The sequence below is a fragment of the Haliotis asinina genome, chromosome 5, assembly GCF_037392515.1.
Source record: "Haliotis asinina isolate JCU_RB_2024 chromosome 5, JCU_Hal_asi_v2, whole genome shotgun sequence".
Lineage (NCBI taxonomy): Eukaryota > Metazoa > Mollusca > Gastropoda > Lepetellida > Haliotidae > Haliotis > Haliotis asinina.
The window spans coordinates 1557879-1569952 of NC_090284.1; the positions used below are offsets into that span (position 1 = coordinate 1557879).

At 43.5% G+C, this 12074-nt stretch overlaps 1 protein-coding gene across 3 annotated transcripts in view; it reads left to right on the forward strand.

The window, feature by feature from the left end:
• Positions 1–12074, forward strand: part of LOC137284441 (katanin-interacting protein-like) — a 75286-nt gene that overhangs the window by 24481 nt on the left and 38731 nt on the right. For all 3 annotated transcript variants that reach the window (XM_067816241.1, XM_067816239.1, XM_067816240.1), the window contains 4 exons: positions 4903–5029; positions 5131–5337; positions 5788–5931; positions 6710–7061. In XM_067816241.1, coding sequence (XP_067672342.1) covers positions 4903–5029; positions 5131–5337; positions 5788–5931; positions 6710–7061 — 830 coding nt within the window. The remainder of the gene's footprint in view (positions 1–4902; positions 5030–5130; positions 5338–5787; positions 5932–6709; positions 7062–12074) is intronic.

Sequence of the window (12074 nt, forward strand, 5' to 3'; positions counted from 1 at the left end):
GTGGTGCATGGTCCTGCCACCCAAGTAAGTAACACTATCAAATGTACCAGCTGATGTGGTGCATGGTCCTGCCACCCAAGTAAGCAACACTATCAAATGTACCGGCTGATGTGCTTCATGGTCCTGCCACCCAAGTAAGCAACACTATCACTATCAAATGTACCAGCTGATGTGGTGCATGGTCCTGCCACCCAAGTAAGCAACACTATCACTATCAAATGTACCAGCTGATGTGGTGCATGGTCCTGCCACCCAAGTAAGTAACACTATCAAATGTACCAGCTGATGTGCTTCATGGTCCTGCCACCCAAGTAAGCAAGACTATCAAATGTACCAGCTGATGTGCTTCATGGTCCTGCCACCCAAGTAAGCAACACTATCACTATCAAATGTACCAGCTGATGTGCTTCATGGTCCTGCCACTCAAGTAAGCAACACTATCAAATGTACCAGCTGATGTGGTGCATGGTCCTGCCACCCAAGTAAGCAAGACTATCAAATGTACCAGCTGATGTGCTTCATGGTCCTGCCACCCAAGTAAGCAACACTGTCACTATCAAATGTACCAGCTGATGTGGTGCATGGTCCTGCCACCGAAGTAAGTAACACTATCAAATGTACCAGCTGATGTGCTTCATGGTCCTGCCACCCAAGTAAGCAACACTATCACTATCAAATGTACCAGCTGATGTGGTGCATGGTCCTGCCACCCAAGTAAGCAACACTATCAAATGTACCGGCTGATGTGCTTCATGGTCCTGCCACCCAAGTAAGCAACACTATCACTATCAAATGTACCAGCTGATGTGGTGCATGGTCCTGCCACCCAAGTAAGCAACACTATCACTATCAAATGTACCAGCTGATGTGGTGCATGGTCCTGCCACCCAAGTAAGTAACACTATCAAATGTACCAGCTGATGTGCTTCATGGTCCTGCCTCCCAAGTAAGCAACACTATCACTATCAAATGTACCAGCTGATGTGGTGCATGGTCCTGCCACCCAAGTAAGTAACACTATCAAATGTACCAGCTGATGTGCTTCATGGTCCTGCCACTCAAGTAAGCAACACTATCAAATGTACCAGCTGATGTGGTGCATGGTCCTGCCACCCAAGTAAGCAAGACTATCAAATGTACCAGCTGATGTGCTTCATGGTCCTGCCACCCAAGTAAGCAACACTATCACTATCAAATGTACCAGCTGATGTGCTTCATGGTCCTGCCACCCAAGTAAGCAACACTATCAAATGTACCAGCTGATATACTGCATGGTCCTGCCACCCAAGTAAGTAACACTATCAAATGTACCAGCTGATGTGCTTCATGGTCCTGCCACCCAAGTAAGTAACACTGTCAAATGTACCAGCTGATGTGGTGCATGGTCCTGCCACCCAAGTAAGTAACACTATCAAATGTACCAGCTGATGTGCTTCATGGTCCTGCCACTCAAGTAAGCAACACTATCAAATGTACCAGCTGATGTGGTGCATGGTCCTGCCACCCAAGTAAGTAACACTATCAAATGTACCAGCTGATGTGCTTCATGGTCCTGCCACTCAAGTAAGTAACACTGTCAAATGTACCAGCTGATGTGGTGCATGGTCCTGCCACCCAAGTAAGCAAGACTATCAAATGTACCAGCTGATGTGCTTCATGGTCCTGCCACTCAAGTAAGCAACACTATCAAATGTACCAGCTGATGTGGTGCATGGTCCTGCCACCCAAGTAAGTAACACTATCAAATGTACCAGCTGATGTGCTTCATGGTCCTGCCACTCAAGTAAGTAACACTGTCAAATGTACCAGCTGATGTGGTGCATGGTCCTGCCACCCAAGTAAGCAAGACTATCAAATGTACCAGCTGATGTGCTTCATGGTCCTGCCACTCAAGTAAGCAACACTATCAAATGTACCAGCTGATGTGGTGCATGGTCCTGCCACTCAAGTAAGTAACACTATCAAATGTACCAGCTGATGTGGTGCATGGTCCTGCCACCCAAGTAAGCAAGACTATCAAATGTACCAGCTGATGTGCTTCATGGTCCTGCCACCCAAGTTAGCAAGACTATCAAATGTACCAGCTGATGTGCTTCATGGTCCTGCCACCCAAGCAAGTAACACTATCAAATATACCAGCTGATGTACCTCTTGGTCATGTGACATCAGTGAGTTTAATTTTATCCCACATTTGGCAGTGTTCCAGCAATATGGCAGTGGTCTGTATATAATCGAATCTGGACCAGACGATACCAATAATGAACAGCAGCATCATCGACCTACGCAACTGGGATACAATGGCATATGTCAGCCAAGTCTGATCCCATGATCCCATTTTTCACCTTTTACAACAAGCTTGGGTAACTGAAGATCAATTCTGACCCTGAACTTCATGGGTGTGCGACCACAGAGAAAAGTAGGTTACAGAGAGTCGTCGGATTGGTGACCATCATCATCTCTTAGAGTTCCAAGAGTTCAGTCATGCCAGCACTAGCACAAATGTAACACATGTGTCAGCTTTCAAGTGACTTGTGGAATTGTGAGAGATATGCATTGTTCACCCAGCAGTGAATGGGAACCCAGAAGGATGAAATGGTCATGTTCATCTTCTAGCAACTCACATGCAGTTGTGTACTCCCCAAACAGATCAGCATTCTTTGTGTGTGAAAGGTTGACTTGATAGGTTATATGAGTTGGCATTGAGAGTAAAGGAGACCGTGTGGTAGGGTGATATGAGATATCGTAGGGTGATATTAAATGTGATTGGGTGATATGAGATTTGGTAGGGTGATGTGAGAAGTGGTAGGCTAATTTAAGATGTGGTAGGGTGAAATGAGTTGTGATAGGGTGGTAGAACATGTGGTAGGGTGATACAAGATGTGGTAAGGTGATAGAAGATGTGGTAGGGTGATATAATATGTGGTAGGGTGAAATGAGTTGTGATAGGGTGGTAGAACATGTGGTAGGGTGATACAAGATGTGGTAAGGTGATAGAAGATGTGGTAGGGTGATATAACATGTGGTAGGGTGATATGAGTTGTGATAGGGTGGTAGAACATGTGGTAGGGTGATACAAGATGTGGTAAGGTGATAGAATGATGTGGTAGGGTGATATAACATGTGGTAGGGTGATATGAGTTGTGATAGGGTGGTAGAACATGTGGTAGGGTGATACAAGATGTGGTAAGGTGATAGAAGATGTGGTAGGGTGATATGAGTTGTGATAGGGTGGTAGAACATGTGGTAGGGTGATACAAGATGTGGTAAAGTGATAGAAGATGTGGTAGGGTGATATAACATGTGGTAGGGTGATATGAGTTGTGATAGGGTGGTAGAACATGTGGTAGGGTGATACAAGATGTGGTAAGGTGATAGAAGATGTGGTAGGGTGATATAACATGTGGTAGGGTGATAAGAGTTGTGATAGGGTGGTAGAACATGTGGTAGGGTGATACAAGATGTGGTAAGGTGATAGAAGATGTGGTAGGGTGATATGAGTTGTGATAGGGTGGTAGAACATGTGGTAGGGTGATACAAGATGTGGTAAGGTGATAGAAGATGTGATAGGGTGATATAACATGTGGAAGGGTGATATGAGTTGTGATAGGGTGATATAACATGTGGTAGGGTGATACAAGATGTGGTAGGGTGATATGAGTTGTGATAGGGTGGTAGAACATGTGGTAGGGTGATACAAGATGTGGTAGGGTGATACAAGATGTGGTAGGGTGATACAAGATGTGGTAGGGTGATATAACATGTGGTAGGGTGATATGAGTTGTGATAGGGTGGTAGAACATGTGGTAGGGTGATACAAGATGTGGTAAGGTGATAGAAGATGTGGTAGGGTGATACAAGATGTGGTAGAGTGATACAAGATGTGGTAGGGTGATATAACATGTGGTACGGTGATATGAGATGTGGTAGGGTGATATGAGATGTGGTAGTGTGATATAAGATGCGTGACCATGCCATATCAAGCAGGATGATTGTGTGGTTGAGTTGAAATGGGTTAGAGTGATAAAATGGGTTAGAGTGATAATGTTGTTGTGCACCATATCACTAAACACATGGGCACAACCATATCACTATACACATGGACACAACCTCATCACTTTTCATATGGGCACAACCTTATCACTAAACACATGTGTACAACAACCTTATCACTAAACAACAACATTATCACTCTACATGCATGTGTACAACCATATCACTAAACACTCGTGCACAACAACCTTATCACACTAAACACATGGGCACAATAACCTTATCACTAAACACGTGTACAACAACCTTATCACTAAACAACAACCTTATCACTCTAAACACGTGTACAACAATATCACTAAACACTCGTGCACAACAACCTTATCACTCTAAACACATGGGCACAACCGTATCACTAAACACATGCGTACAACAACCTTATCACATGTGTGTCCATGTGTTTAGTGATAAGGTTGTTGTGCACAGGTGTTTAGTGATAAGGTGGTTGTACACATGTGGTTAGTGATAAGGTTTAGCCCATGTGAAAAGTAATATGGTTGTGTCCATGTGTTTAGTGATAAGGTGTTCTACACATAATTTAGTGATATGATTGTTGTACACATGTGTTTAGTGACAAGGTTGTGCCCAAGTGTTTAGTGATAATGTTGTTGTACAGATATGTGTAGTAATATGGTTGTGCCTATGTGTTTAGTGATAAGTTTGTTGTTCACATGTGTTTAGTGATGAGGTTGTTGTGCCCATGTTTTTAGTGTGATAAGGTTGTTGTACACATGTGTAGTGATAAGGTTGTTGTTCACATGTGTTTAGTGATGAGGTGCCCATGTTTTTAGTGTGATAAGGTTGTTGTACACATGTGTGAGGATCCTCTGGATTGTGTACTTCTCTCCACAGACAGCAGAGGCGACTCATGAAAATACTGGGTAAATTGGACGAGGGGTCTTCATCTGTGCAGTCACCCACATCACCCAGTAAATCTACCATGCTCAGTACCCCTCGGTCACATACTCCAAACAAACAGGTCAGTGACAGTATATTACCTAAACTTACTTTGGGTAGAGGATATCCATTGTTGTCTACAGATGACTTTAGCTTTGAGTCTGAACTTGCTTTCTGATACAGAAGTCCTCGGGGGGCCATCTTGAAGTCCTGGAGGTGAACATGGAGATCTTGTCTAACTGGGGTCACCCAGATCGTGTGGGACTCACTGAAATACAGTTCTTCAACACCGACAAGCAGCTGATTCCGGTGCGGGTGTCTGATGTCAGTGTACATGGGGCTACTGGCTGCCGAACCTCTCGAGATGTGCTGTTTAATGGGAAACCAAAGGTAATTCTCTTCACCATTTACAACCAGACAGTATGTCGTCAACATGGCGGTGGAGTCTTATGAAGTGATTTATCAACAGTATTGCAACAATTCTTGGAATTTAAAACAGTTTTTCACTTCCTGGTCTGAAATCTCAGATTCTATCACTCTGTTGATGTTGTCGCCACATGACTTCATCATGATGTGAGGGAAGCTCTGGTTTCATGGAAAATATTTGGGGACCAAAGTCATCTACAGTGTCACAGTTAGCTCTGCAGAGTTGCGTCCCTTTACCAACCAGATACCCTAATACCATGGTACCCTTCTGATTGTCACCATCCATTGTTTCACACCCCACCAGCGTCAGTTTCACACCATGTGTTTTCACTGTCCTTAGCAAGTCGAAAAACAAGCTAACTCACCCTGATGTGTATGAATTTGTTTGTAGATTCTATGTGTTCTGTTTCCCAGACAACAAAAGAGAGGTACATGTGGAGCTGTGAGTATGAGGACGGACTGTCCGTGGAATTCGTCATCACTCTTCACAACCCCTCACCAAACAAGCCATTCTGTCTCTCAGCCATCAAGCTCTGGAACTACAACAAGAGTCTAAATGTAAGTCCCCACACAACATGCAAGCCTTTCTGTCTCTCCACCAGTAAACTGTGGAACTACAACAAGAATCTAAACATAAGTCCCTACACAACATGCAAGCCTTTTTGTCTCTCCACCAGTAACTGTGGAACTACAACAAGAATCTAAACATAAGTCCCTACACAACATGCAAGCCTTTCTGTCTCTCCACCAATAAACTGTGGAACTACAACAAGAATCTAAACATAAGTCCCCACACAACATGCAAGCCTTTTTGTCTCTCCACCAGTAAACTGTGGAACTACAACAAGAATCTAAACATAAGTCCCTACACAACATGCAAGCCTTTTTGTCTCTCCACCAATAAACTGTGGAACTACAACAAGAGTCTAAACATAAGTCCCTACACAACATGCAAGCCTTTTTGTCTCTCCACCAGTAAACTGTGGAACTACAACAAGAATCTAAACATAAGTCCCTACACAACATGCAAGCCTTTCTGTCTCTCCACCAATAAACTGTGGAACTACAACAAGAATCTAAACATAAGTCCCCACACAACATGCAAGCCTTTTTGTCTCTCCACCAGTAAACTGTGGAACTACAACAAGAATCTAAACATAAGTCCCTACACAACATGCAAGCCTTTTTGTCTCTCCACCAATAAACTGTGGAACTACAACAAGAGTCTAAACATAAGTCCCTTCACAACCTGCAAGCCATTTTGTCTCACACTTATGAAACTGTAAGTATATTCAACAATAAAGCAGTGATTAATGAGTGTGTTTGTTCTTTCCAGGATTTGAATATAGGTGCTCGACACACCCGGATTTTTGTAGGTGGTGAGCTGGTGTTTGATGGAGACATTGATAAGGGCTGTGGTAATCAAGCCTTTGACTACAGCAAGGTCATTGACCTTAGTAACTCAGGGACAGATAACTCAGTGAGGAAACATCCGTCCAAGGATTCTCTTAATGGGCACAACAAACCCTCAGGAACACACTCGTCCCCATCACCAAGACCCCTGTCAGGTCGACATGAGACGAAGAATATACGCAGTGAGACACGAACATTACATCACAGCAATGGTGACCTGCGACGGCCATCAGTGGAGTCAGACAGGTCACAGTCCAGCCCAGAGACTGAAGATGGTGAGTTACAGCTTTACACACTCTTGCAGACATTACAAATGGTGTCGTTGAAGACTATCTCTGTCTGTCTTTCAGTATGGCCATGTACGTCAGTCAGTGCATAAAACAAATAGTACCTGCCCATGTTATTTTCCACTAGCATTTCCATTCCTCCTATCACTGTACCACTCCTACTACTTCAACACTCAGCATTGCTGCTACTGCTACTGTCACAACCACTACCACAATCACTACCACAGTAGATCCCCTACAAGTACACGACTCACAGCCAAGACCAGTGTTTCCAGTGCGTAACGCAAGAAACGTTCAATATTTTTAGGCCAAAATTGATAGATATAATAATCTGAACCTATGTTTGTGCCTTTTGCTATTTACAGATGTTGGGCATTTCTATTTTTTACAGGTCTTAGTGATTTATTGTTTTCTTGGGTTCCAAGGAAACATTTCAGACTTAGTCTCAAAATGGAGAGGTGGGTTTTTTTTCCAAAGCAGAACTCAAAAAGTGGTGCCTTTTGCTATTTACAGGGTTTTTTATTTATTATTTTCTTGGGTTCCATGGAAACGTTTTGGACTTAGTCTCAAAAAGGACAGATGGGCTTCGTTTCCAGAGCACAACTCTTTCAACAGATCTTGAAGTGGTGCCTTTAGCTGTTTACAGATATATGGCATTTAGATTTTTGATGATTTCCATGGAAATGATTCAAACTTCTAAAAAAAAACATCAATTAACCTTCAGATGATTTGTCCTTTCCAATATAGGGGACCGGGGGGATATGCCATCTTCTGATGACTCTTGTTCTCACAAGTAGATGGGATTGGACCATGTTCAATGCACAGCTGAAGTCAATAAATAAAATCCTCACACATATGATCCAGATGATCATATATTTCTGAATGATAAAGTTGCCGTAGCATCCTCCACTCCAAGTCCTATGCAGTAGGCGAATTGCAGTGGATCAAGTGAATCTCACACTTCTGGCAGAATACGCTTCATTACTATAGATGTTAGGGCACCTGGTCTGTAGTCGTTTTCTTTACTTGGTCCGCCATTTTGGGGGACTGGTATTACTGAGGCTGTTTTCCACAGAGTTGGTATGGTATGGGTATTAAGAGAGAGCTGGAACAGTTTACTGAACACGGGGAATAGTTGTAGAGCATACACATTTAACAAAATACCTTTGATGTTTTTTGGGTCCTTTTGCTTTCCTGATGTTGATCTTCTGAAAACATTTGCTGACCTCTTATGTTGTAATGTTGATGATAGGATGTTGTGGTGTAGAGAGCTTATGTAATTCCTGTTGGAGTGCATGCTTGAAGTCACGGCAGTCGAAGCGCCAGTCGAAAAGGAGTTCAGAGCCTGAGTGAAAGTAGGATAATCAGCACTAGTTGGAGAGTCTGTCTTATTGTCTGAGCCGATTACTGTTTTTATACTTTGCCACATCTTCCTGCTATTACCTCCATGGAAGTCTGTTTCAACCTTGTGTTTGAAATCTTTGGCACTTTTTTTCTTGTTAAGTAACATCTTCATTTCCTTGCTAACCCATGGCTTGTTGTTTGGGCCGATGCGTATTGTCTTTGTTTGAATAATCATGTCTGAGCAGAAAGTGGCTTGTGATTACATCACTGATTGTGTTCAGGTCAGAACTATTTTTTGAGAAAATTCCCTATCAGTGCAGTCGAAAGAACCTTGTAATAGATGTATTGTGTTATCATCCCACCTTTGGATTGACCTTTCTTCTATTGTACCAGACTTTAACTTTGGTTTGTATGTGGGCAGCAAGTGAACTGTGTTGTGGTCCAAAGTGCTGAGTGGTTGCTTGTCAAGAGATTTGTAGGCCTTTTTAGCATTTCAACAGCAAAGGTTAATTACTTATTTGGATTTCTTTGGAGCAAGACAAACGGACACAGCCGGACACTACCCTACGCCTTCATCCGCCCTCTTAACCCCTCCTCTACAGAGACATTTGAACTGATTAAGGTCGTGACCAGGCGAGCTCTAGCCCCCGCCTTTCTGGGCACAAACCCAATCCCAGAGTAAATCATTCCCATTCTTTATTTATTCTCACTGTTTTGATAACTACAACTTCAAACAAATTTTCCCTTCTCCTGTTGCTAGAACTTTTGTAAATACCTCCTCAGTGCCAAACTTTTTGCCATTGTATATAGTTGTTTACTCTCTTTTGTATATACTGGACTCCCATTTCCCATGTTTTTCACCCCTTTTTATGCCACACAAACTCTCATTCATCTCATCCTCACCCTCATTGCAGTTGTCCCACCCCCTTGCCCATCCAGCCCCAGCCCCCAATCCCCCTCCCCACCACCCAATGCATCATCGTGGAGTCCCCCCACCCAACAACTTCACTCTTCTCCACCCCAAACAAAGACTTTCCTCCACTTACATCCCCCTATCAAACCGACCCAATCCCCATAAATTTTGGGATTGAACTTGACTCACTTATTACCATTGAACCTGTCTCCCAACCAACCATCCTATCATCCAAAAGCAGCCAGCCCACCCCAACCATTATTCCAACCAATCAAACTCCAGAGCCCACTGCCCCCTCAACCAGCCTACAAGCTCCGCTAAAACAACAAAATGACACCACACATCACCCACAGAAAACACTCAAACCCACAAAATACAATGCGCCCAACCCACCCCACCCCAAACACAACAAAAAAAATACATACTCCTTGCATTCGCCTCAAACACAAATACTCCACTCAACCACACATATTCCATACACAAATTTGCTCTTTGTCTCAAAAAACACAACATACAATACAAATACATAAACAATTGCGGTCGAGGTTTTCAAGTTACATTCACTGACAAACAAACACTTAACAACACACTCACACAAACACTCATTGACGGTAAACAAATTAGTTGGCAGGCACCTAGATGGGAAACACAAATACAAGGGGTTATCAAGATAGATTGCAGGGAAACGCCAACAGACATCCAAAACTACATTGACATGGCAAACACAATCACCACACCACCCAAAATCACACACTTCAAAACAATAAACAAAAGAGAACCCACACAGTACAACACAAACACACAAACAACATTCCTCACCCTCAATACCACCACACTACCCTCTCACGTAACATTTGGAGCTCTCACATACAAAGTACACCCCATCAGAAAAAATCCCCAACAATGCAAATACTGTTTCTCCTACACCCACCCCACTAACACATGCAAATCACCAATGCTTTGTCCAAAATGGGGGTCAGACACACACACAATTGACGAATGTACATGGGATAAATATTGCATCCACTGCCACATACACGGACACACAGCCACACAAAACACATGCCCCATCAAACAAAAACACATACTCAATCTAAATAAACACATTAAACACACCAACTTGCCAAAACCTGCACGCCCACACATACCATACAAATCAATCCTCTCTGCTTCCTCCTCCTCACCCTACACCTCCTCCACCCCAAACACATCCCTCTCATCTCTCCCCCTTCCCCCACCCTGCAAACAACCCCCACCACCTCCACCCCCTAAGACATCCCGCACCCACCTACCCAAGCCTAACCCACCCCCACCCCCCCAAGCCTAACTCACCCCCACCCCCACCCCAATTCCGCACCAAACCACCCCCCAAAAAAAACCCTCCTCCCACTACCAACCGCACCTCCCAAACCATCCCACCCCAAACCACCACCACCCCACCACACTCTAGCTCCCACCCATAACATCCCAACCCCAGCACCACCCCAACCTAAAAACAAACCACAACCACCAAGCAACCCACCCTCACTCTCACACCACAGAAGCTAAACCAGAACCCTAACAAACTAGTTGAATTTATAACTGCAGCCACCCTTATGGAAAAACCTACAGCCAAAAAACTACATGCACTCGCCCACAAAATGAAACTCTACCACAAAAGTCTAGCCAGTCTCTTAATCGCCCTAAAAAACCCATACTTAAGTTCAGTCCATCTCTAAGCTACCCTTGCAATCTCCTTCTTTCCATTCATTCAAAATTAAGCCCCATCCCATGGTCTTTATCAATCTTCTATTCAAAATCACAGTAACCATGGCACTCATACAATGGAACTGCAACAGTCTCTGAGCACATGGGGATGAACTGAAGGCACTCATCGCCCATAACAAAATTGCCCCTGATATAATTGCTCTGCAAGAAACAAAACTTTCACCCAAAATTGCCTTCAAAATCCCAGGCTACCTATTTATTCGGAAAGACAGACCTCGGCCCAATAATTACCCAGGCCCCCCTAGCGGAGGCCTGGACTTTTTCATAGCAGAGCAACTAAATTTCAAAATTATAGAAATACCAGTTAAAGAACTAGAAGTCCTGGAAATTAACACCAAACTTAATAATAAAGACCTCACTATTATAAATGTTTATAGAAAGCCTAATCTCAAAATTACCCCCCAAGACCTGGACACCCTTTCTAAATTCATCTCCCCGACCACCATTATCCTCGGAGACTTTAATGCTCACCACCCACTGTGGGGCACTAGAGATTTTACTGATACTAATGGAACCCGCCTATCTGAAACCTCACAACACTTAACGACAACCAACCCACACGCTACCCCCTTACAAACCTACAATCACCCACAGCCATTGACATTACAATCACTACACCAAAACTTACACAAGCTTGTACATGGGAGGTACACGACGACACCTGGGGCAGTGACCACTGCCCCATCAAAATAACAATACACTCACACATCTCCACTCCCACCCCACCTACCAACACCGCACCCACTACCACCATAGACATCAGATACAACTTAAAGCAGATTGGCACAAATTTAATACATTATGCAAACAAGAAAACACCATACAAGACCCCAACATCAACACCTTCAATGATAATTACACAAACACCATTCTAAACATAACAGATAAATGCATTCCCACCTTTCGGCTTAACCCCCTACAAAAAACAGTCCCCTGGTGGAGCTCTGGCATAATTAATGCCAGAAAGGCAAGAAAAA